General features: G+C 39.9%; 1 protein-coding gene across 1 annotated transcript in view; it reads left to right on the top strand.

Annotated features, from left to right (window-relative positions):
• Positions 1–27,786, top strand: part of LOC139749894 (PAX3- and PAX7-binding protein 1) — a 393,872-nt gene that overhangs the window by 348,777 nt on the left and 17,309 nt on the right. The window contains 1 exon segment of the mRNA XM_071664284.1: positions 12,557–12,773. Coding sequence (XP_071520385.1) covers positions 12,557–12,757 — 201 coding nt within the window. The 3' untranslated portion in view covers positions 12,758–12,773.

The raw sequence follows: 27,786 nt of genomic DNA, 5'->3' as shown, positions 1-27,786 counted from the left end.
TTTCTTTTGATTTCTTTGGAGTTTCTCTTTACCGTTTGGGTGCACAATTAATTTTCAGGCTAGTACCCGAAGTGTCAATTATCTACCAAGAAATTCAATTCATATTATCTCATTTTATTTTATTGTATTTTTTCATCATAATCTTTTGGTATGTTTTCCATATATGACAAAAATTCTCAAATACATGTAATTTATAGAGAAAATACAATAGTTAGGTGTCCCATGATTTAATGGTGGTGACTCTTAACTGACCAAATGTAAACAGTCAGCTCACTTCACTGTATACAAGATTCGTGGGCTGTTTACAGCAGAGTGAGCTTTCATTGAAGCAAAGTGCTTATATAAAATTAGGATGCTAATGATAAATAGTGACATCTTTACATACATTTCACAGCTTGCTACAAGAGTCAAGCTTATATTGGTATATCAAATTGTAGATAATGTAATGTTGATTGTGTATGCAAGATACCTTGCAAAAACAATAAAATCAGTAGGACTGACGTTGCAGTGTCCCAGCCTTTTGTCCACAAACCAAGTATTTACGTGGCTGTTCAGCAGATGGTAGCATGTACGGATGTGTGGCAGTAATTTAAAGGGTGAGAGAGATGTCCTTTATGTCACTTCCAAGGGAAAATTTTATGAATGGCCATGGAATATATCACTTGCCACACTTAATTATTACAAATATCAAGCGGGTTTGCCTGCATGCTGCACCCATAGGGTTAAAATCCCTCTTTCTTTGTATGGTCTTTCCCTCAGAAGCTTATAGGGTTTTTTATGGACATAAGAAATATAGGTTTTGATGAATGAGAAACCATTTTACTTAAATCCCTGTGAGTGTCCCTAGATTTTCCCTTCCTATTTTATCCCTTTTCTTTTGAAAACTCATTTCTTGGTTTGGGACAGTAACTGATCTAAGGCACTATTACTTGTAGTCAGTAAAAGGATGTGGGTAAAGGGCTGCTTAGTCCCACCTGTCCTTCATGCCATGATGTCATAGGCCTAGTGGGTTTTTAATACTTTTTCTGAGTACTGCCTAGCTCAAATATTTCACCTTTATTAAATTAGTGAATTCTCTCATATACATTTTATATTGGATGTTAAGCAGTGTTTAAACACCTAAGTGAGGAGGTGCTCTTTCAGATGTTCTTGGGACTTTGTGTGTAGTGGAGAAATGGTTTTTCTTCTTTAAATCTTTTTTTGTTGTATATGTCAACTTTCTCAGAAACCATATTTTTCTTAAAGATTCAAAAGATTTCTCATATAGCATTTGAATCATGAATCTGTTGAAAAAATTGCAGTTTATGGTGTATAACTGTATTAAAGATATTGAAACCCTTGTTGTTACAGTGTGATTTTCTTTGATGTTCAGTCTGCTTACTCTTTTATCAAGTACAAGTAGACCTCCATTCTGATTATGCATAGTCCAGAATTATACAAAACTCAGTAGCTTGTGTATGTAAGATTAAGGAGGGGCTTCAACGTATGATGGAGTTATGTTTCTGGACAACCTGTATAAAGTCAAATCATGTCAAACCACTGATACCCAAGTCATGAGGGGGGTTACATCCCTGACCACAATTTTTCCCACTGTGTACTTTTACCTTTGACAGATTATCATAACACTCACCTACAGTGCAGTGTACCACTCTGTTGTGACATAATTTTGATGATGTTTAATGAAAACTTACTGAGAGGTACTGTACTGAAATATGGTGAGGGATTTTACTGAAAGGTTCTGTGCTGGAATGTGGTGATGAGGGATTTAGGTACTGCTGGAGTAGGATGGGGTGGACTAAGGATTTCTGAGAGAGAGAGAGAGAGGGATGGATACTAGGGTTGTTTACATCTCCACCTAAGCTTTATTTTTCAACAAAAAGTGGACTTGTTTAGTTACCATGCTAGTGGTGAAAGTGCAGCATCTGTTGAGAGGAACTTTGGTGTTAAGTCAAAAAGTGTGATCCATAAAGAAAAATGTGTCAGCCATTGTAAGGCATAGCTGGCTGGCTGCTTTGAGGAAATACATAGGTTAATTGCATGACATCAGGGTTGATGTACTGCCTTCAGTATTGTTTCTGTAGTACTGTACTGTACAGTCTTGTGCATAATTTCTTTATACATTTGTAGAATGAATATGTTATCTGAAGCATAATTTGCTGATTTTTATCCATGTAGTGTTCCCGCTGATGGCATACAAACTGACCCAAGTGAGTCAGTAAACAGCTAAAATCATTTTTGTTATAAATGAAGTCAATTCGAATACAAATATGCATTATATAGTATCACTATATATACAAAAAGTGAGGAATGTTCTTTGAAAAATGACAAATTTTAGCAATCTGTAAAAGCTGTTATTTTGCTATAGTTAATGTAAATTAATTATTACAGTATTATGTACATTGTTTAGTATTTACATCTAAATCTAATGAAATTTTTGGTTTTCATCCAAGAGCTAAAATCTGATACCTGTAGCTATGTATCAAATTTCTTCACATCATTCAGATGCAGTCTAAGTCTGGGAGGTTTTGGCCTTTTACATTCTCAGTCTTACACTCATTTGTGCTCTAATATTCTCAGTCTTGCACTCATTTGTGTACAGGAACTAGTGTAGCTGAGCTGTTGATAGATGTGGTTCAGGTGTTTCCATTTCCTCACTACCCAGTTGTATTTCTGAGGCATCATGATCATCATTGTCTTTAAATCCAGTCCCACTCTCAGCTGCTGTCAAAATAACTTTGGTATCTGCCTCAGTTGAAACTATTTTCAACTTGCCAACCACATACTATAGGAAAATAAAATGTTTTAAAGTCATAAACATGAACATAAAAGCAATATTTAGCAGTATATTCTGTAACCTGTGGCCTCTGTCAGCATAAAATGAAATATAAAGCCTAATAGGTACATAAACGTTAATACATTAATGACTGATAAATTGATATCACATAGAGCACAAGAGTTGAAAGGGTATTCTCTCTTTGATCAGTAAGCTGACTGAGTGTAAACAAACTACATGCTTTGCTGCTTACGTAAGACTCCTCCAAAACTTCTGGCCCCTGCATATTTTTCAGCAAATATTATAGCATCTGTAACTTGCTTAGAAGAAGTAAAAGATCAAGCTCAAACCATGCTCACATGAATACTAAACAGAAAAAAATGGGTGATCAAAAATGAACACTGACTTATCATTCATTTTACCAACATGTAACAAAACCTCTGTCTTACATTAGTATATTATATGATAAGTTCTATAATTGTCCTTGGGGATAGGGGAGAAAGAATACTTCCCATGTATTCCCTGCTCTTATTCCCTGCACGTCATAGAAGGTGACTAAGGGGGGCAGAAGCAGGGGGCTGGAAACCCTCCCCTTCGGGAGTGCCCATCCTTCTCGAAGGTTTAGATTTGGGTGTCTATATGTGTGTGGATGTAACCAAGATGAGAAGAGAGATGAGTAGTATGTTTGAGGAAAGAAACCTGGATGTTTTGGCTCTGAGTGAAATGAAACTCAAGGGTAAAGAGGAAGAATGGTTTAGAAAAGTCTTGGGAGTAAAGTCAGGGGTTTGTGTGAGGACAAGAGCTAAGGAAGGAAAAGCACTACTCCTGAAGAAGTTGTGGGAATGTGTGATAGAGTGTAAGTAACTTATAGATTGAATTGGGTAAAACTGAAAGTGGATAGAGAGAGATGGCTGATTATTGGTGCTTATGCACCTGGTCATGAGAAGAGTCTTGAGAGGGAAGTGTTTTGGAAGCAGCTGAGTGTGTCATCAGTCTGGGTACATGAGACCGAATATTGTTGATGGGTGATTTAAATATGAAAGTGAGTAATGTGGCAGTTCAGAATATAGTTATTGAACATGGGGGTTTTCAGTGTTGTTAATGAAAATGGTAAAGAGCTTGTGGATTTGTGTGCTGGAAAAAGACTTGTGATTGGGAATATCTGGTTTAAAAAGAGAGATATACTCAAGTATACGCATGTAAGTTGATGAGATGGTCAACGGGCATTATTAGATTATATGTTAATTGATAGGCATGTAAAAGAGATGACTGGATGTTAATGTGCTCAGAGGGTCAGTTAGTGGGATGTCTGATCATTATTTTGTGGAGGGAAAAGGTGAAGATTTGTAGAGGTTTTCAAAAAAGGAGAGAGAATGTTGGAGAGAAGAGAATGGTGAGAGTAAGTGAGCTTGGAAAGGAGATTTGAGTGTAGAATGGCAAAAGGTGAGAGCAAATGACATGAGGGGAATGGGTAGGAATGGGATGTATTTAGGGAAGCAGTGATGGCATATGCAAGAGATGCATGTGGTATGAGAAAGGTGGGAGGAAGGCAGATTAAAAAGGGTAGTAGTAGTGGGATGAAGAAGTAAAGTTGTTAGTGAAAGAGAAAAGAGAGTCATTTGAATGATATTTGCAAGGAAGGAGTGCAGATGACTGGGATATGTATAAGAGAAAGTGGTAGGAGGTTAAAATGAAGGTTCAAGGCAAATGAGAATTGGGGTGAGAGAGTATCATTAAACTTTAGGGAGAATTAAAGATGTTTTGGAAGGAAGTAAATAACGTGCATAAGACAAGAGAGCAAATAGGAACATCGGCGAAGGGGCAAGGGGAAAGTGATAACAGGTAGTGATGAAGTAAGGTGAAGGAGTGAATATTTTGAAATGTAGTTGAATGTGTTTGATGAGAGAGTGGCAGATGTAGGGTGTTTTGGTTGGGGTGGTGTGCAAAGTGAGAGAATCAGGAAGAGTGATTTGGTGAAGAGAGAAGAGGTGGTGAAAGCCTTATGGAAGATGAAATCGGCAAAGTGGCAGGTTTGGATGGTATTGCACTTGAATTTATAAAGAAAGGGGTGACTGTGTTGATTGGTTGGTAAGGATATTCAACACATGGATGGATCTTGAAGTGCCTAAGGGTTGAGGGCATGTATGTATAGTGCCATTATACAAAGGCAAGGGGGATAAAGGTGAGGTTTCAAACTACAGAGGCATAAGTTTGTTGAGTATTCCTGGAAAATTGAATGGGATGGTATTGATTGAGAGGGTGAAGGCATATATAGAGTTACAGATTGGGGAGGAGCAATGTGGTCTCAGAAGTGGTAGAGGATGTTTGGATCCGGTGTTTGCTTTGAAGATTGTGTGTGAAATACTTAGAAAAACAAATGGATTTGGAGAAGGCATATGGTAGGGTTGATAGAGATGCATTGTGGAAGGTCTTAAAAGTATACGGTGTGGGAGGTAAGCTGCTAGAAGCAGAAAGAAGTTTTTATCAAGATTATAAGGCATGTGTACAAGTAGGAAGGGAGGAGAGAGATTGTTCTAAGTGATGGTTGGTCTGCAGCAGGGGTGTGTGATATCCCCCTGGTTGTTTAATTTGTTCATGGATGGTGTGGTTAGGGAGGTAAATGAAAGAGTTTTGGAGAGAGGGTTGAGTATGCAGTCTGTTGAGGATGAGAGGGCCTGGGAAGTGTCAGTTATTGTTTGTTGAAGTTGGAGCACTGGTGACTGATTCAAGTGAGAAACTGCAGAAGTTGGTGACTGAGTTTGGAAAAGTGTGCGAAAGGAGAAAGTTGAGAGTAAATGTAAATAAGAGCAAGGCTATTAGATTCAGCAGGGTTGAGGGACAAGTTAATAGGGAGGTGAGTTTGAATGGAGAAAAATTGGAGAAAGTGAGTTGTTTTAGTCTTACCAGTGAATGGAACCATGGAAGTGGAAGTGAGTCATGGGGTGAGTGAGGGGGCGAAGGTTCTGGGAGCAATAAATAATGTGTGGAAAGAGAATGTTATCTTGGAGAGCAAAAATGGGTATGTTTGGAGGAATAGTAGTTCCAACAATATTATATGATTGCGAGGCATGGCCTATAGATAGGGTTGTACGGAGGAGGGTGGACGTGTTGGAAATGAAATGTGTGAGGTAGTTTGATTGAGAAGTCATGAAAGGGTAAGAGAGATGTTTGGTAATAAAAAGGGGGTGTGTTTGAAATCATTTGGACATATGGAATGAGTGAGGAAAGGCTGACAAAGAGGATATATATGGAGAGAACAGGAAAATTAGAAGACCAAACTGGAGGTGGAAAGATAGAAAAAAGATTTTGAGTGATTAGGGCCTGAACATGCAAGAGGATGAGAGGCATGCAAGGAATAGAGTGAATTGGAACGATGTGGTATACCAGGTCAACATGCTGTCAATGGACTGAACTTGGGCATGTGAAATATCTGGGGTAAACCATAGAAAGGTGTGTGGGGCCTGGATGTGGATAGGGAGCTGTAGTTTTGGTGCATTACACGACATATAGCGACTTTGAAGGAACGTGGCATTTTTGTCTTTTCCTGGTGCTTCCTCACAGACACGTGGTGGTGAAGTTGCGTCCTGTGGGACGGGGTGGCGCTGGGAATGGATGAAGGAAATCAAGTATGAATATGTACATGTGTATATATGTATATGTGTATGTATATTTGATAGGTATATGTACATATATGTATTTATGTATGTGAGTGGATGGGTCTTTCTTTGTTTGTTCCCTAGTGCTACCTTGTTTATGCTGGAAATGGTGATCAAGTATAATGAACATAAATAAACATTCTATAATGCCAAACACACATGTAAAGAATGACATATGAAAACATTATTAAGAGGTATTTACAACATGAACAGACAGCAGAACGCATGTAAACACATATCGTAGCAGTATCGTAACCAGTGGAGTTGGGAGATGCTGTTACTGTGAGTAGGCTCAAAATTGGGGAAAGTTTTTGAGTTTCAATACCTCAAAGGAGTACTCTAGTTTTCTAGGGTATTCAAGTTTCACCCTGCTATCTCATGGTGGCCTCATTAATACACCCCTTAGGGATGGAACTATAGGGGGAGGCACTGACCAGCTCCATGTGCTGGGACTTTTTAGTTTTTGGACAGTTTTGGAGCCTTGCTGTCTCTGGAAGCACTGTGCTGGAGTTGCCCTCTGCCAGTGGCCTATTAAGGTTGAAGCAAAAAAGGTTAAGAAGTGACACTGGAGTCTAGTCGTACACCAATGAGCAAGAGACGAGCGATTAAGGGTGATGGTGCTGAATGTAAATGGGATGACTTGTAAGAGTAAAAGAAGGGAGCTTATGGAGAAGTTTAAAAGTTATATCTTGGATGTGCTGGGGATTAGGGAAATCCATATCCTTGGACAGGGTGTTTGGAGTGAAAATGGAAGTTATGGGAGGGCATGGAAGGAGGAGTGGTATGGATGGGAATGAGTGAAAATTATTGGGGAAAGGGAAAAGAAGCATGTGCATATCTGCTATCACTGAGAGTGTGGAAGGGTGTTACAGAACATGGATAAAATGGATCATGAATAGTGTGGGTGAAAGCATAGATAGGAATTTTGAAGTATGCATGGATATGTGTATAAGCACCTGTGAATATGAAGATTGTACAAGGATGAAGTGAAACATTTCTGGAGAAATGTAAATAACTGGATAATAGGTTTTAAGAAGGAGAAAAATGTGGTCATAATGAGTAATATAAATGTGAAAGTGAGATGTGATGAAATTGGTGAAATAGTTGGTAAATGGGGATTACATGGAGTGAATGAGTATGAAAGTTCTCTTGTAGATAATTGTGCTGAGAGGGGTTTATTCCTTGCAAAAAGCAATTTTTTAGTACAAGATGATCCACAGATATGCATGGTTGAGGAAAGAAGGAAGAGAAGGGCCGTGCTAGATGCTAGAGTTCGTAAGAGATTCGGATTCGTAAGAGACTCTGACCATTTCGTAGTCATTGTGGGGCTGAGGATCAGGGAAGAGTGGAGGTATAGTGCAAGGAAGAAAGGAGAGGTAAAAATGTTGGCAAGCAAGAAGATGAATTGGGAAAATGTAGGGAGGAGTTTAGAAGGAAGGTAACTGAAAGCTTCGAAGGAAGTGCAGTGAGTGTAGAGATGCAGTCATATGTGAATGGGGTGTTTAAAATGTTATGAGAAATAGTATTAAAGGTTGTAGAATTAGTAGTTGGATACAAGGTTGTGAGACATAGGTAGGAATAAACAGGGCAATGCATTGTCAGTTGAAGAGATTAGAAATGCTGTGGAAGAGAAGAAAAAGGTATATTGTAGATTGCTTGATACCAGTGAAAATTCAGCAAAGGAGTAGGGATGAATGTAAGATATGTAAACAAAATGTTAGGAAACTAATAGCGGAAAGCAAAGAAAGACGAGATGAAAATTTTGGAAGAGGGTTGAGTGAAAAGTTTCAGAATAATAAGAAATTATACTGGAAGGAGGTGAAAAAGGAAAGAGGTAGATGTAAGAGTGGAAATATTAATGTAAGAAGTAAGGAAGGGGAGTTGCTGAATCTAAAGGAGGAAGTGAAAGGAAGATGGAAAGAGTATTTCAAAAAAGTGATGAGTGTGGGAGAAAGGGAGGATGGAAGGAAGAAGATACAAGTGCAAGGGCCAATAGCAAAAAGGGAGGTAAGAATGGTAATAATGAGGCTGAAGGTTGGAACGGTACCTGCAGTGGATGGGATTATAGCTGAAATGCTGAAGTATGGAGGACTAAGTGTGGTAGAGTGGATGCATCTGATATGTAATTTAGCATGGAAAAAGAAGGTTGTGCAGAGGGATTGAGTGAAAGCTATTATTGTTCTTTTATTCAAAGGAAAAGATGTTATTTATTCAAAGGAAAAGGTGTTAAGGATGTATGTAGGAATTATAGGTATAAGTGCTGTCAGTGAACTGAACTAGAGCATGTGAAATGTCTGGGGTAAACCATGGAAAGGCCTGTGGGCCCTGGATGTGGATAGGGAGCTGTGGTTTTGGTGCATTACACACGACAGCTAGAGACTGAGTGTGAACGAATGTGGCCTTTTTTGTCTGTTTTCCTGGAGCTACCTTGCTGGAGCAGGGGGTGGCGATGCTGTTTCCTATGGGGCGGGTAGCGGCAGGCATGGATGAAGGCAAGCAAGTATGAATATGTACATGTGTATATGTACTTATATGTTGATATGTAAATGTATGTATATGTGCATGTAAGGGTGTTTATGTATATGAATATGTGTGTATGAGTGGATGGGCCACTCTTCGTGTTTCCTGGCACTACCTTGCTGATGCGGGAGACAGCAATCAAGTATAATAAATAAATAAATAAGTCTGTTAAGTGTATCAGAAAAAGTATATGCAAGAATGTTGATTGATAGAGTAATGGAAGTGACTGAATGCAGAGTAAATGAGGAGCAAGGTGGTTTTAGGAAAGGTAGGGGATGCATGGATCAAAGGAGGAGCAAATGCATGTGTAAGAGTAGATGGAGAGATGAGTGAAAGTTTCAGTATACATGTAGGTTGAGGCAAGGCTATGTGAAGTCACTGTGGCTTTTTGAAATATATATGGATGGAGTGATGAGAGAGAGATGAAAGCAAAACTATGGAAAGGGGGTGCAAAGATGGGGGTGTGGTGATGAGATTTGGTGGCTAATGGCAAGCCTGTTTGCAGGAGATACTATGTTTGCTGAGAGTGAAGAGAAATTGCAGAAGGTTGGAAGTGTGTTGTATGGTATGTGTAAGCATAGGTAATTGAAGGGAAATGCAATTAAAAGTAAAGTAATGGTGTTTGAAAAGAAACAGAGTGAAAGTATAGATTTTGTAAAACCATGTTGAGTGAAAGAAGAAAGTGTACTAAATTGTGCTTTGGATGTGTTTGGAGAATGACTGGTAGAGGTGAGAGGATTTAAGTATTAAGGAGCTGTTTTGGATAAGTTTGGTGATATGGAATGAAAGATAAGGGAGAGCAGTACAGGGCAGAAGAGTTGTTGGGTCCCTTAGTAGAATAATGAAGGGTACGGGTGTAAGTATGGAAGTGAAGAGAGGATTCAGGGATAGCATAATCCTCCCCAACCCTGACTTATGCAACTGAAACATGGACATGGAATGAGTCAAAGGTCAAGAATCCAGGCCGTGAAAATGAGGTATTTGAGAAGAACATATGGCAGGACTAGATGGAATGAAGAAAGAAGTGAAAAGGTGTATGAGAGATGTCGTATGGCAGGGAATGCAGAGTGGAAAGAATTTAAGACTGGGAGTTTACAAGAATTTTTTTTCTTTTAATGTTGAAAGCTCCAGTCATAGACAAAATTCCACATCAAGGCCGGGCCTTAATTTGAATATAGAGAGAATTTTGAAATGGTAAAAGAAAAGACAAGGGAAAGTATTTATGAATTTTTGAGAAAGTGAAAAACCTGTCTTTTGAAATGTGCCAGGTCATAGTTATTGGGAAAGACATGAAAAGGTAGGGAGTTCCAAAGCTACAATGTGTAGGGAAAGAGGCAGGTATTGAAATGACCCACCCTTGAGTTCCTGATGGCTGCACAATAATCATGCAACACAGTAGCTTGCCGAGTATTGCATGATTTAGCTAGTGGTGGGGGCACATAAGCAGCCAGAGACTCTTGGGAGCAAAAATCAAAATAATACCTATAGAAGAGGGAAAGTGAACCAACATTGTGGCATAGGGCAAGGGGGTCAAATTTGGAAGTTAGCCTGGGACAGTTTATAAGGCAGACTGCTTTTGACTCAACTCTGTCAAGCTGGAACCACCCCAAATGTGTGAGCAGTACTCCAAACAAGGACGAATCAACCCCTTGTATAAACGGAGCAACTGTTCAGAAAAGAAGTTTCAACATCTAAACAAGACACCCAGTTCTTAGCAGCAGACTTAGCTAGTCCTGTAATGTTTTGTTTCCAAGAAAGAGTGGATGTTACAGTAATACCAAGTATGTTCATTGAATCAAGAGGTGGAATTACAGAACCATCAATGGAGAGACCAGAGTTGTGAGGAGTTTTCAATGGAGAAAGAGGTAGAAACTAGGTTATGGAGGCATTAAACTTAACAAGATTTTGTGAACTCCACTGAGATATCCTGTCCAAGTGTGTTTACTGAGGAAGCTGTGTCATGACAAGATGCAGATTGAGTGAGAGAAGAGGGAGGAGAGTTGAAGGATGTGGATGAATGCAGTGTTGAGTTGTCAACATATTAGTGCATTGCATTTTTTGTGGAGAGGAAATTGTTGAAAAAAAGGAGAAAAAGGTGTAGGGGACAGGACAGAACCTTGAAGGACACCCCTGTTGATGGAGAAAATGGGGGAGGCTGATCCATCCACGACCATAGAGATAGGCCGGCCAGAGAGGAAGGTAGACATGAAGGAGCAAAGTGAGGGAGAAAAGCCAAGCTTAGAGATGAGACCCCAATGCCACACCCTTTCAAAAGCCTTAGATATGTCAAGGGCAACTACACATGACTCCCCAAAATCTTTCAGGGATGATGACAAGACAGTAATAAGATAGTATGATAGTATAAAACAGTTGAAGGGGTTGGTATGAGAGGAAAATTACCTGTGACATGGGCAAAAGAGTGGAAGAATGTGTGGAATTGGTGTATGTGAGGGAGGCATGTAAGGGTAGAGATAAGTGGAGACTCTTTTGCTGTGGCCATTCCATGATGGGAGTAGTTCCTGCAGGAAACAGCATCAGAGATATAGATAGATAGATAAATCCACTAGTTTTGGTGTTGCTTGCAGATAGGAGCATGCATGGAGACGTGGCAGATCTTTCAAGGATGTGTAGGTATTCTGGCTTGTCATAATAGAACAAAATATTTTGTGAAGGAGTGGGGTATACTTGCTAACTGCATCAGTAGCTGTAAAGATGTTACCAGACTATGCTTGCATGAGCTTTCACAATGAGTGAAAAGTCACCTTTGGGGAGGCTGTAACATTGGGTGTATAGTCTTGTCAAAGAATTTCTCACTTTTAAGGAGCCCACATTTCTCTACTCCAGGAAGTAGTGCAGCTATGGGATGTATGACCCAATGGAAAGAGGTCCTGAGTAACACAAAGACTTTTTCTTAGAAAGAGGTCCAAGGTAATTATATATAAATTGATAGTTAATAAATGTTAAAGCAAATATATTGGCTTTTTATCATTAAAAGGGTTTATTCTGTAACACAGAGTGCTGGTGTTCCTAAACCCTGTCACAGCTTACTATATGTTTGGTGATATTTATTGCCTAGCCTGTTTTATGCATGAGAGGCTACTTTTAATGGCAGTTGTGGTAGGATAAAAAGACTCTTTCATCAAGTATTTATTTCTGACATGACTTTCCTTGGTAATTTCATATTTTGCATATTCTTAAGCATACCCTAATTACTCTTCCTCATCTTTTACTATCCATACTGAAGGAATTACTGTACTTTTATCTTTGGAAATTTGAACAATTCCAGGTGTCCAAATGGAAATTTAAATATTTCCATGTGCCCATTCAGTACTACTTCATTATTCCCATGAAATTTGTTTGGTGATTTAGGGACCATGTGAATGCAGCTTTTGTTGCCACTCGCCTCTTCAGATTGTCACCGATAGCTCAGCCATATACATTAACATCAAGAGCTATTGTATCATGCTCTGAAAACTTTTTAATTCACCTCTTGTATTACACTTAGTCATAATCTCTACACATTGGAAACAAAAAACATCCAAGATGAGATAACATACCACCTCATACCTCTGCAGACATTAATATAATGAATATATGAATTTTACAGGTAGTCAATGCACTGCCACGAGCCTGGGTAAAAAGTGAGGGCACTCATGCTTTCCTTGGCCGTCTTGAAGATTTCCTCGTCAAACTTGCTGAAAAGCTTGATCCGGCTGCTCATTCTCCTGCCCTAAAGGAAGTGCGTGACCTCTTGAAATCCATTGGTGCACAGAACCAAGCTGAAAAGATAGCCTACAAGTACCTGTAACTAGTAAGAGATAAAGGTAGTTTATACAAGGGACTGGTATCACTGTAAATATCAATTAGCAGGGATGTAATCATATGTCTCATATTAGATATATATTTTTTTTATTCATACGAAGATTATTTTGCTTCATTATTTTCTCAGTAAATATTTATTAACTTATTTCCAGTAACTACTTTCATCAGTGAATTAGATATTTGATTGTATCTCTGCATTTTATTTTTTAATTGCATCTCTACTTTTGTACCATATGGAGGTACATGAGCTCTGAGTAGATTATGTATTATAAATGTGAACTTGAGACTTGAATGCTGATATAACAATGAGAACTTCTAGGACCTGGAGGTAAATTAGTGACTGATGCCCTCAGGCATAAATGGGTATACTACAAAAAGGATATTAAGAGTACTGTTTATCTTTATGTAATCTTTTATGTATTGGAATAGGCTAATCAGAACTGAAAGGCTTATTGTTTCAAAATTAATGAGAATCAGGTAAATTTAGAAAGATTAATGATATGGCATTTTTCATCCAAAGCAATGTGAGAGCCTAGAATGTTAAAGGGCATATCAAATGATTTATGAAATCAGTCCGTCAGCCAGGAAATTCTCCCTATTTGTTTTTCCACAATACAAAGGGTCCCTGTAGAATGATGGGGTTACATCCCTGGAGATTTGTCACTCCAGCAAAGTGTAGCTGTATGGTCATTGAAGGGAGGTTACATTCCTGACTAAAAGTTTGCCCCTACTGAAGGAAACCTCACAAAACTGACAGTGGGGGAAGGCTATGATAATTTTGGAAGATATGAGGCATTGTAGAAATAAGTGAAACACTTAAAAATCAACAAAACTTTTAAAAACGTTACTTAAATTTTTAATGAGGAGGGCCATGCTTATCTGGGAAAATGGGTACTATAAAAACCAGGGAAACACTTCTAAAAATTACCGCTTTTGAAAATCAACAGAACCACTGAAAACCTTACCTTCTGGGACTGGGGAGGACTATGCTGATTTAGGAAAGTGTTAAGATGAGGGAAACACTTGAAAATCAACAGAACCTACAAAACTTTAAAGTAACTGACAGTGAAAATGGCTCTGCTGATCTGGAAAAATGTTTTACCATAAAGTAAGGATACTTTTTTAAAGATTAACAGAATTCACAAAAATCTTAAATAACAAAGGCAAAAGAAAGCCTGATCTGAGAGAATGTAAAAGTGAGGGAAACAATTTTAAAAATCAACAGAATCTGTGAAAACCTTACTTAACAACCCATTTATTTACTGTATTTTCAGTGTTATGTGGAAAAAAAGAAAGAACCCATTGTAGGTAGATATTTCTGTGATATCCTTAACTTGACTAAACCTTGAAATAATGGTACTTTTATCATTGAGTAAAAAAATGCCAAATCTCTGATTAACCTCTGATGTGAAGGGTCATTCAAAATCATTGTGAATCACATTTCAACCAATAAAGGTCACCTTATGAGGAACGCTAAGCTTTCACACATTTACTAGTGTAATAATACCTTATTAGATACTGATTTTACATAATGAAGTGGGTAAACTTAGGTTTTCACCATAAATGAAGCAAAGTGAGCCATACCACTGTGGAGAAAAGGAAAACTTGTTTGTATTTATAAGCTGTTGTATCTTATCACCAGTGGAGTATGAATAAAATAATTTTCTTTAGTTGTCATTATGAAACACTATGAGTCCTTGTGTACCAAAAAAATTTGCATAATGTGAAAATGCATAATAGAAATACAAATATATATGTAAAAAATGTGGATGTTGTCCACACCCTATATATTACTGCCCCAATCCCATTTCCAACACCTTTTCATGGCAAGAAAACAATAGGCACCTATTGAAATAATCTGATACCCAGTCCCTTTGGGAAGTCCTTCAAGGGGGGGGTTGCCACAGCAAAAATGTCTGCATAGCTAGTGAAACATCACTGCCACTTCTTAGCCTTTAGTGCCTCACCCGTAATAAGCCACTGGCAGAGGGCATCTCAAACACAGTGTTTCCAGAGGCTCCTACCTAATGTAGCTACCAATTATTTCTATCCAGTGTGTATACCTATGATCCTGCCTAATGTTCCAACTTGCTACTTCTACCTAATGCTCCCATCTAATGTTCCTACTTATTACTTTGACCTAATGTTTCTACCTAATGCCCCTGCATGATGTTCATACCTACTACTACTATCTATTGCTCATACCATTTTGCCAAAGGGCAGGGCTAATGCGTAGCACCAAGCACAGGAAAATCTAGTGATGAAGAATGAGTTTTGTGAACTGAGTGTTTTTAAGTGATATGTGTGACAAGGAGAGATTCTGTGTTTGAGGACAGAATGCCAGCTTTCCCTGTGTGGGTGAGATAGAGAGGAAACACATACTTGAGTTAGAGTATTGCAACTAGACAACCACTGAATTGCTAGCTCACTTTGCAGCTGTCTCTATCCCTCCTGATAACCAGGTAGGTAGTACTGGTAATATACCTACCTGGTTGGTGGCTACCTACCAACTTCTGCCTACATAATGAAATGAAATAGATAAATGTAATTAAGATAGGGTAAATAAAAATTTTATAACTCACAAACAAAGGAAGACTCATAGAACTAAGCACATGAGGTGGTGATGGATGGTGCAGGACCTGATGAAGGCATAGGCCTGTTAGGCCATGGCCCAAGGACCCATGCCCAAAGGAGCCCCACACCCAAACACCAACATTTTCTGGCATAGCTATGTTGTCTTCTAGTTAGGAATAACGTGCTTTCTTTTATAATGGAATGAAAAGATTTATCTTACAGAAAGCTGTGCTGCTTATCATGCCTACTCATGGCCTGTCTCTCTTTTGGACTTCCTTGAAATGTTTAAAATGGCTAAGGGCTCTTCAACCTTTTAATCCAGTCCTGAGATGGTGGTGATAGTGTACATTATGAGTGTATTGTAAATACCCTTTGTATTCTTATCAGTGAACTTACTTCAAGAAGGAAAATTATGTTGAATCATTAGTTAATGCCATAATATCATTTTCTCTCTGACAATTTAGCATCATAAATCATTCCCAGGACTGTACCTGGCTCCTGAAGGTATTAGGTACTATACATGAAACAAGTGGACAAGTTACAATTAGTTACACACCATTTCACTGAGATTTTTTTTCCATCATTTTAACTACTCTATTTTTTAATGTTTGATATTACTGTACTACAGCTACTGAAAATCTGAAAGTACAGATAATATGAAGAAAGTCACTGTATAGTAACAGTCATTTTATTGGCAATGATTATTTTTTTTTACCTGAGACAGCACGGGCAGCTGAGGCCATACCCAAGGCCATCCCATTAATGCTTGTATTTTAACTTTCTAAAAGGGGAAACAGAAGAAGGAGTCATGTGGGGAGTGCTTATCCTCCTTGAAGGCTCAGATTAGGATGTCTAAATGTGTGTGGATGTAACTAAGATGAGAAAAAAGGAGAGATAGGTAGTATGTTTGAGGAAAGGAACATGGATGTTTTGGCCCTGAGTGAAATGAAGCTCAGGGTAAAGGGGAAGAGTGGTTTGGGAGAGTAAATTCAGGGGTTGGTGAGAGGTCGAGCAGAGGGAGTAACACTACTCCTGAAGCAGTTGTGGGACTATGTGATAAAGTGTAAGAAAGTAAACTCAAGATTGATATGGGTAAAACTGAAAGTGGATGAAGAGAGATGGGTGATTATTGGTGTCTATGCACCTGGTCATGAGAGGAAAGATCATGAGAGGCAAGTGTTTTGGGAGCAGCTGAGTGAGTGTGTTAGCAGCTTTGATGCATGAGACCGTGTTATAGTGATGGATGATTTAAATGAAAAGGTGAGTAATGTGACAGTTTAGGGTATAATTGGTGTATATGGAGTGTTCAGTGTTGTAAATGGATATGGAGAAGAGCTTGTAGATTTGTGTGCTGAAAAAGGACTGGTGACTGGGAATACCTGGTTTATAAAGAGAGATATACATAAGTGTACGTATATGAGTAGGAGAGATGGCCGGAGAGCATCATTGGATTATGTGTCAATTGATAGGTGTGTGAAAGAGACTTTTGGATGTTAATGTGCCGAGAGGAGCAGCTGGAGGGATATCTAATCATTATCTTGTGGAAGCGAAGGTGAAAATTTGTAGAGGTTTTCAGAAAAGAGGAGAAAATATTGGGGTGAAGAGAGTGGTGAGAGTAAGTGAGCTTGGAAAGGAGACTTGTGTGAGGAAGTACCAGGAGAGACTGAGTGCAGAATGGCAAGAGGTGAGAGCAAATGACGTAAGGGGAGTGGGGAGGAATGGGATGTATTTTGGGAAACATTGATGGCTTGCACAAAAGATGCTCGTGCCATGAGAAAGGTGGGAGATGGGCAGATTAGAAAGGGTAGTGAGAGGTGGGATGAAGTAAGATTGTTAGTAAAAGAGAAGAGAGAGGCATTTGGACAATTTTGCAGGGAGGTAGTGCAAATGACTGGGGGGTGTATAAAAGAAAGTGGCAGGAGGTCAAGAGAAAGGTGCAAGAGGTGAAAAAGAGGGCAAATGAGAGTTGAGGTGAGAGAGTATCATTAACTCTTAGGGAGAACAAGATGTTTTGGAAGGAGGTAAATAACGTGCGTAAAACAAGAGAACAAATGGGAACATTGGGAAAGGGGGCTAATTCGCAGGAAATAACAAGTAATGATAAGGTGAGAAGGAGATGGAGTGAGTATTTTGAAGGACTTTTGAATGTGTTGGATGATAGAGTGGCAGATATAGGGTGTTTTGGTCAGGGTGGTGTGCTGAGAGGGTCAGGGAGAATGGTTCGGTAAACAGAGAAGAAGAAGTGAAAGCCATGAGGAAGATAAAAGCCGGCAATGCAGCGGTTTTGGATGGTATTGCAGTGAAATTTATTAAAAAAGGGGGTGACTGTGTTGTTTATTGGTTGGCAAGGGTATTGTGTATGTATGGATCATGGTGAAGTGCCTGAGGATTGGCAGAATGCATGCATAGTGCCATTGTACAAAGGCAAAGGAGATAAAGGTGAGTTTTCAAATTTCAAAGGTATAAGTTTGTTGGGTATTCCTGGGAAATTATATGGGAGGGTATTGATTGAGAGTGTAAAGGCATGTACAGAGCATCAGATTGGGGATTAGTGTGGTTTCAGAAGTGGTAGAGGATATGTGGATCAGGTGTTTGCTTTGGAGAATGTATGTGAGAAATACTTAGAAAAGCATTTATGGATCTGGAGAAGGCATATGATAGGGTTAACAGAGATGCTTTGTGGAAGGTTTTAAGAGTATATGGTGTAGGAAGTAAGTTGCTAGAAGAAGTGAAAAGTTTTTACCAAGTATGTAAGGCATGTGTACGAGTAGGAAGAGAGGAAAGTGATTGGTTCCCAGTGAATGTCAGTTTGCAGCAGGGGTGTGTGATGTCTCCATGGTTGTTTAATTTGTTTATGGATGGGTGGTTAGGGAAGTGAATGGGAGAGTTTTGCAGAGAGGGGCAAGTATGTAGTCTGTTGGGGATGAGAGGGCTTGGAAGTGAGTCAGTTGTTCACTGATGATACAGTGCTGGTGGCTGATTCGGGTGAGAAACTGCAGAGGTTGGTGACTGAGTTTGGTTAAGTGTGTGAAAGGAGAAAGTTGAGAGTAATTGTGAATAAGAGCAATGTTATTAAGGTCAGTAGGGTTGAGGGGCAAGTTAACTGGGAGGTAAGTTTGAATGTAGAAAAAGTGGAGGAAGTGAAGTGTTTTAGATACCTGGGAGTGGACTTAGCAGCGGATGGAACCATGGAAGTGGAAGTGAGTCACAGGGTGGGAGAGGGGGCGAAGGTTCTAGAAGCATTGAAGAATGTGTGGAGAGCAAAAATGGGAATGTTTGAAGGAATAGTGGATCCAACAATGTTATATGGTTGCGAGGCATGGGCTATAGATAGGGTTGTGCAGAGGAGGGTGGATGTGTTGAAAATGAAATGTTTGAGGACAATATGTGGTGCGAAGTGGTTTGATCGACTAAGTAATGAAAGGGTAAGAAAGATGTGTGGTAATAAAAAAGAGTGTGGTTGAGAGAGCAGAAGAGGGTGTATTGAAATGGTTTGGACACGTGGAGAGAATGAGTGAAGAAAGATTGACAAAGAGGATATGTGTGTCAGAGGTGAAGGGAAGGAGAAACGGGAGACCAAATTGGAGGTGGAAAGATGGAGTGAAAAAGATTTTGAGCAATTCGAGGCCTGAACATACAGGAGGGTGAAAGGCATGCAACGAATAGAGTGAATTCGAATGACGTGCTGTCAATGGATTGAACTAGGGCATGTGAAGCATCTGGGGTAAACCATGGAAAGGTCGAAGGGGCCTAGATGTGGAAAGGGAACTGTGGTTTCGGTGCATTATACATGACATGGGGCTACCTCGCTGGAGGAGGGGATACTGTTTCCTGTGTGGCTGGGTGGCTACGGGAATAGATAAAGGCAGCAAGTATATATGTATATGTTTGTGTGTATATGTATGTATATGATGAAATGTATATGTATGTATATGTGCATGTATAGGCATTTATATATATATATATATATATATTATTATTTTTTTTTTATCATACTTTGTCACTGTCTCCCGCGTTTGCGAGGTAGCGCAAGGAAACAGACGAAAGAAATGGCCCAACCCCCCCCCCATACACATGTATATACATACGTCCACACACGCAAATATACATACCTACACAGCTTTCCATGGTTTACCCCAGACGCTTCACATGCCTTGATTCAATCCACTGACAGCACGTCAACCCCGGTATACCACATCGCTCCAATTTACTCTATTCCTTGCCCTCCTTTCACCCTCCTGCATGTTCAGGCCCCGATCACACAAAATCTTTTTCACTCCATCTTTCCACCTCCAATTTGGTCTCCCTCTTCTCCTCGTTCCCTCCACCTCCGACACATATATCCTCTTGGTCAATCTTTCCTCACTCATTCTCTCCATGTGCCCAAACCACTTCAAAACACCCTCTTCTGCTCTCTCAACCACGCTCTTTTTATATCCACACATCTCTCTTACCCTTACGTTACTCACTCGATCAAACCACCTCACACCACACATTGTCCTCAAACATCTCATTTCCAGCACATCCATCCTCCTGCGCACAACTCTATCCATAGCCCACGCCTCGCAACCATACAACATTGTTGGAACCACTATTCCTTCAAACATACCCATTTTTGCTTTCCGAGATAATGTTCTCGACTTCCACACATTCTTCAAGGCCCCCAGAATTTTCACCCCCTCCCCCACCCTATGATCCACTTCCGCTTCCATGGTTCCATCCGCTGCCAGATCCACTCCCAGATATCTAAAACACTTCACTTCCTCCAGTTTTTCTCCATTCAAACTCACCTCCCAATTGACTTGACCCTCAACCCTACTTATTCACATTTACTCTTAACTTTCTTCTTCCACACACTTTACCAAACTCAGTCACCAGCTTCTGCAGTTTCTCACATGAATCAGCCACCAGCGCTGTATCATCAGCGAACAACAACTGACTCACTTCCCAAGCTCTCTCATCCCCAACAGACTTCATACTTGCCCCTCTTTCCAAAACTCTTGCATTTACCTCCCTAACAACCCCATCCATAAACAAATTAAACAACCATGGAGACATCACACACCCCTGCCGCAAACCTACATTCACTGAGAACCAATCACTTTCCTCTCTTCCTACACGTACACATGCCTTACATCCTCGATAAAAACTTTTCACTGCTTCTAACAACTTTCCTCCCACACCATATATTCTTAATACCTTCCACAGAGCATCTCTATCAACTCTATCATATGCCTTCTCCAGATCCATAAATGCTACATACAAATCCATTTGCTTTTCTAAGTATTTCTCACATACATTCTTCAAAGCAAACACCTGATCCACACATCCTCTATATATATATATATATATATATATGTATTTTTTTTTTTTTTTTTGCCGCTGTCTCCCGCGTTTGCGAGGTAGTGCAAGGAAACAGACGAAAGAAATGGCCCAACCCATCCCCATACACATGTATATACATACGTCCACACACGCAAATATACATACCTACACAGCTTTCCATGGTTTACCCCAGACGCTCCACATGCCCTGATTCAATCCACTGACAGCACGTCAACCCCGGTATACCACATCGATCCAATTCACTCTATTCCTTGCCCTCCTTTCACCCTCCTGCATGTTCAGGCCCCGATCACACAAAATCTTTTTCACTCCATCTTTCCACCTCCAATTTGGTCTCCCGTTTCTCCTTCCCTATATATATATATATATATATATATATATATATATATATATATATATATATATATGTATATGTGAGTGGTTGGGCCGTTCTTCGTCTGTTTCCTTGCACTACCTCGCTGACGCTGGAAACAGCAATTGAGTATAATGAAAAATGAACATTTCATTTCCAACACATTCACCCTCCTCCACACTACCTTATCTATAGCCCATGCCTCGTAACCAGGGTAGTTAGTGATGGGATGAAGAAGTAAGATTATTAGAGAAAGAGAAGAGAGAGGCATTTGGATGAGTTTTGCAGGGAAATAGTGCAAATGACTGGGAGATGTATAAAAGAAAGAGGCAGGAGGTCAAGAGAAAGGTGCAAGAGGTGAAAAAGAGGGCAAATGAGAGTTGGGGTGAGAGAGTATCATTAAATTTTAGGGAGAATAAAAAGATGTTTTGGAAGGAGGTAAATAAAGTGCATAAGACAAGAGAACAAATGGGAACATCGGTGAAGGGGGCTAATGGAGAGGTAATAACAAGTATTGGTGGTGTGAGAAGGAGATAGAGTGAGTATTTTGAAGTTTTGTTGAATGTGTTAGATGATAGAGTGGCAGATATAGGGTGTTTCGGTCGAGGTGGTGTGCAAAGTGAGAGGGTCAGGGAGAATAGTTTAGTAAACAGGGAAGAGGTAGTGAAAGCTTTGTGGAAGATGAAAGCCAGCAAGGCAGCGGGTTTGGATGGTATTGCAGTGGAATTTATTAAAAAAGGGTGTGACTTTGTTGGTGACTGGTTGGTGAGGATACTTCAATGTATGTATGGCTCATGGTGAAGTGCCTGAGGATTAACGGAATGCATGCATAGTGCCATTGTACAAAGGCAAAGGGGATAAAGGTGAGTGTTCAAATTACAGAGGTATAAGTTTGTTGAGTATTCCTGGGAAATGATACGGGAGGGTATTGATTGAGAGGGTGAAGGCATGTACAGAGAATCAGACTGGGGAAGAGCAGTGTGGTTTCAGAAGTGGTAGAAGATGTGTGGATCAGGTGTTTGCTTTGAAGAGTGTATGTGAGAAATACTTTGAAAAACAAATGGATTTGTATGTAGCATTTATGTATCTGGAGAACGCATATGATAGAGTTGATAGAGATGCTCTGTGGAAGGTATTAAGAGTATATGGTGTGGGAGGCAAGTTGTTAGAAGCAGTGAAAAGTTTTTATTGAGGATGTAAGGCATGTGTACGAGTAGGAAGAGAGGAAAGCGATTGGTTCCCAGTGAATGTCGGTTTGCAGCAGGGGTGCATGATGTCTCCATGGTTGTTAATATTTTTGTGGATGGGGTTGTTAGGGAGGTGAATGCAAGAGTTTAGGAGAGAGGGGCAAGTATGCAGTCTGTTGTGGATGAGAGGGCTTGGGAAGTGAGTCAGTTGTTGTTTGCTGATGATACAGCACTGGTGGCTGATTCAGTTGAGAAACTGCAGAAGCTGGTGACTGAGTTTGGTAAAGTGTGTGAAAGAAGAAAGTTGAGAGTAAATGTGAATAAGAGCAAGGTTATTAGGTACAGTAGGGTTGAGGAACAATTCAATTGGGAGGTAAGTTTGAATGGAGATAAACTGGAGGAAGTGAAGTTTTTTATATATCTGGGAGTGTATTTGGCAGCGGATGGAACCATGGAAGTGGAAGTGAATTATAGGTAGGGGGAGAGGGCGAAAGTTCTGGGGGTGTTGAAAAATGTGTAGAAGTCAAGAACGTTATCTCGGAAAGCAAAAATGGGTATGTTTGAAGGAATTAGTGGTTCCAACAATGTTATATGGTTGCGAGGCATGGGCTATTGATAGAGTTGTGCAGAGGAGGGTGGATGTGCTGATGTGCTGGAAATGAGATGCATGAGGACAATATGTGGTGTGAGGTGGTTTGATCGAGTAAATAATGAAAGGGTAAGAAAGATGCTTGTTAATAAAAAGAGTGTGGTTGAGAGAGCAGAAGAGGGTGTTTTGAAATGGTTTGGTCACATGGAGAGAATGAGTGAGGAAAGATTGACAAGGAGGATATATGTGTCAGAGGTGGAGGGAATGAGGAGAAGTGGGAGACTAAACTGGAGGTGGAAAGATGGAGTGAAAAAGATTTTGAGTGATCGGGGCCTGAACATGCAGGAGGGTGAAAGGCATGCAAGGAATAGAGTGAATGGGAACGATGTGGTATACCTGGGTCGACGTGCTGTCAATGGATTGAACCAGGGCATGTGAAGCGTCTGGGGTAAACCATAGAAAGTTTTGTAGGACCTGTATGTGGAAAGGCAGCTGTGGTTTCAGTGCATTATACATGACAGCTAGAGACTGAGTGTGAATGAATGTGGCCTTTGTTTTCTTTTCCTAGCGCTAGCTCGCGCTATATATATTATTCTTTGTCGCTGTCTCCCGCGTTAGTGAGGTAGCACAAGGAAACAGACAAAAGAATGGCCCAACCCACCCACATACACATGTATATACATACACGTCCACATACGCACATATACATACCTATACATCTCAACATATACATATATATACACACACAGACATATGCATATATACACATGTACATAATTCATACTGTCTGCCCTTATTCATTCCCACTGCCACCCCGCCACACATGAAATGACAGCCCCCTCCCCCCGCATGTGTGCGAGGTAGCGCTTGGAAAGACAACAAAGGCCACATTCATTCACACTCAGTCTCTAGGTGTCATGTATAATGCAACAAAACCACAGCTCCCTTTCCACATCCAGGCCCCACAAAACTTTCCATGGTTTATCTGAGACGCTTCACATGCTGTGGTTCAATCCATTGACAGCACGTCGACCCCGGTATACCACATTGTTCCAATTCACTCTATTCCTAGCATGCCTTTCATCCTCCTGCATGTTCAGGCCCCGATCACTCAAAATCTTTTTCACTCCATCTTTCCACCTCCAATTTGGTCTCCCACTTCTCGTTCCCTCCACCTCTGACACATATCTCCTCTTTGTCAATCTGTCCTCACTCATTCTCTCCATGTGACAAAACCCTTTCAAAACACCCTCTTCCGCTCTCTCAACTACACTCTTTTTATTACCCCAGCCTGACCCAGGTACCCATTGACCAACTCCTAGGGGTAGACTAACAGCTGAGTTGACTGAGGACCAACTGCCATAACCAGGGTTCAAACTTATGCATTTGACCCTGGGTGGCCCATGAATGTGTCACAGTCAGGAATGCTAACCACTACACCATGGGTGTCCATGGTGTGTTTACTGTTTTTGTGATGCAAGGAAATAGTCTTACAATCATGTTGCTTTGTCTCATAAGCATGGATATATGGACCAAGTCTTTACTCCTTTATATGTATGCACTGACACACCCCCTAACCTAAGCCAGATACCCATTTATCAGCCATCCCCAAGGGGAGGATGAATAGTGGTTGGGATTTGCTTTAGGGCGACTGCCACATGAGGCATTTGAACCCATGCGAGTTTGACCCTGGGCATGTGTGTGTTCAGGACATTACTGGAAGGTGGAAGACATTAGGAGTTCCTGCTGTTTCTGATTCTGGAACATATGAACAAACTTTAAAAGCCAGTCATTCATAGGAAAAATTTATATTGTTAAGCGCTTCTGCTGCACCATGTAGTCTTTTAAGTGTGAACTTTTAGACTTTGACACTTAAACAGAAACTTTGAAGCCAGTCATACGTAAAAGTTAAAACCTGTAAATGTCGTGGACTGGTAGATATACCATAACTGAATAAAATTTTATTTATTTGGTGTTATGTTTATCCCCTATAGAATCATTTCTCTGACCAAGTAATTGAAAATTGGTGTTCTTATCATCTTTTTCATGCATTCCTTTAGTTATTAAAGGTTATTTCACCAACTGTATATATTAACCCCTGAAACAAAATTCCAGCAAGTTATCCTTTCTAGCACTCATTTAATTTTTTCGTTTAAAAAATGTATTTAACAATGAAAAAATTACGGAAGTATTTTTCAGTTATTACTTTTACTGTAATAGCATGCAGAAGTTTTGTAGATGTTTCAGCACGAAGCATTAAAAATGTGAGTTAAGCATGAGTGTTGAGTTGCCATTTTGCACATTTTATCATTAATTTTACCTACACTGAAATATTGTGAACTGATTATTATTATTATGTTTATTCTTTTTTTTTTATACTATTCGTCATTTCCCACATCAGCAAGGTAGTGTTAAGAACAGAGGAAACAATAAGAAAATTACGGAAGTATTTTTCAATTATTACTTTTACTGTAATAGCATGCAGAAGTTTTGTAGATATTTCAGCACGAAGCGTTAAAAATGTAAGTTAAGCATGAGTGTTGAGTTGCCATTTTGCACATTTTATCATCAATTTTACCCACACTAAAATATTGTTAACTGATTATTATTATGTTTATTCTTTTTTTTTTTTTTTTAACTATTCGTCATTTCTCACGTCAGCAAGGTAGTGTTAAGAACAGAGGACTGAGCCTTTGGGGTGAGTACCCTCACTTGGCCCCCTTCTCTGTTCCTTCTCTTGGAAAATTAAAAACATGAGGGGAGGATTTCCAGCCCCCCGCTTCCTCCCCTTTTAGTCGCCTTCTATGACACGGAGGGAATACGTAGGAAGTATTCTTTCTCCCCTATCCCCACGGATAATGTTTATTCTTATATGATCATATTTTCTTGCCATACTCAGTGTGATTCATTAATAATTTGTCATAACTGCAAAACTATAAAGTTTGTAATAGTCCCAGATACAGTGTTATCAAGACTTGGCTGACAGTGGCAACACTGCCTCCACTTTTGTTAGAAAACCCTCTGCCACATCTGCTGAAAGAGGCATTGTCCGCGAAACTACTCTCAACATGATCCAAAGACAGATCATCATCAAATAATTTCGAATAATTTACTGCCTGGTTCTCAGAATCTGCCTAAAAGCTGCTTAATTTCCTTTCTATAAAAATCATAAAAATGTGCTCACACTGGCAAGGCTGGAGGATGGCTGATTCTTGGGAGAAACCATAGCTCACTACCAGCTCAGTCACATTTCAGGATTGGTACAAATCACTGAAATTTAGGCACAGAAGTTGATGTGTAAATATCCCTCTATAGGCATCACTCAGCTCACATAGATATCCATATGTAGGCATTACAGGTTAACATTCTATCATCTTTGGTGTCATTCTGCTCATACACTTTGTCAACTGTAACATTGCTGGCAGATGCAAGATTAGAGTACAGTATTTATAAGTATGTATAAGAACACACAGGGCTTTGGCTGTATCTTCATCTGTTTCTTACTTTCTGTCTATCTGTCTTTCTCTGATGCCTGTTCCAATTGGAACTCCCTCAGAGGGGTGGCCACGGCAACAGAGTCTCCAAAACTAAAGAACTCTTAGTGCCGCTTCTTAGCCTTTAGTGCCTCACCCTTAATAGGCCACTGGCAGAGGGCAAGCTTGTCTTAGTGTTTGTAGAGGCTCCCATCCAATGTTTCTAATGACTACTTCTATCTAATGCTCCTACCTACTATTACTATCTCATGTTTCTACCAAATGCTCCAACCTAAATGTTCCTACCTTCTGTCTACTGCTCCTTCCATTTTGTCAAAAGGCATGGCTAGTGCATAGTGCTCACTGGAGGAAAATCTACAGTCCTGGCAAAAAAATTGGCAAGACAGGACCTGTGCCAGTATTTTCCGCTTGGAAATGACAAAAAATACTGGGGCAGATCATGGACATTGGTGGGGAGGGGGACCCCGGGTGGCAGTCAGTCTGCTTGGAGCTAGTGTGTTTGGTGAATGTTTTTTTGATGTTGTCCCCCTGACTTCTGCTTTTTCTACCCTACCCACAAGTGCTTTGTGGTGGGTTTCTGCTGCAATGCCTGGCCCTAAGAACTTGTCTAAAGAGGATATGTCTGAAGAGGATATTGCTGCTATTGTAGCCCTGTACAGGGCGGGGAAGAGTAATAAAGAAATAGCTGAAACTACACTACGAAGTGTGCAGACATTAATGAAGTGCTTCGTTAATGGTGGTGGCAGTGATATTCCTATCCAGAAGAAACGACATGGACAACCTTGAATCACTTCTCAGTGCACTCTGAAGATTATCTAATGTCAAGCAGATAAGAATCCACATATACAGTTAAATGAAGACAAGCCTAGGCATCTTGGTCAAGAGGTGTATTCCTCGCAAGAAACCGCCAGTGCAAGAATAGACTCACATTTCCCAAGAAATATTTGCCGTGGGACAATGAAAAGTGGAAGAAAGTGTTGTGGTCTAGTGAGGCTACATTTACTGGCAAAGTGTACTGGAGGCCAGGTAGTGACCCATACAATTTTAAGTACATTCAAGCTACTGTAAAATTTCAAGGCTCAATAATGTTTGGGGGGCTTTTGGTAATAATGATGTTGGAAGTCTTGGGTTCTTACTTTGAAATGTGACTATGAATCAGAATCAGTACTAGAGCTGGTGTGTGATATATTTATTACCTGACTGTTTTGAGAAGACTGTTTGTGATATTTTATGCAAGAAGATGGTGCACTGTGCCACACTGCGAAATTAATATGTAACTGGTTTGCATTTTATGGTGTGACACATTCAGGACTGGCCAGGTAACTCACCTGACTTTAACCCTATTGAGAACTTGTGGTTGATTATAAAGTCACAGTTATGGTACACTGTGCCACACTGCTAAATTAATATGTAACTGGTTTGCATTTTATGGTGTGACATACATTCAGGAGTGGCCAGGTAACTCCCCTGACT

The sequence above is a fragment of the Panulirus ornatus genome, chromosome 8 (assembly GCF_036320965.1).
Source record: "Panulirus ornatus isolate Po-2019 chromosome 8, ASM3632096v1, whole genome shotgun sequence".
NCBI classification, from domain to species: Eukaryota; Metazoa; Arthropoda; class Malacostraca; order Decapoda; family Palinuridae; genus Panulirus; species Panulirus ornatus.
Note: the sequence above shows the minus strand (reverse complement) of the source record. Positions and strands in the feature narration are given on the sequence as shown.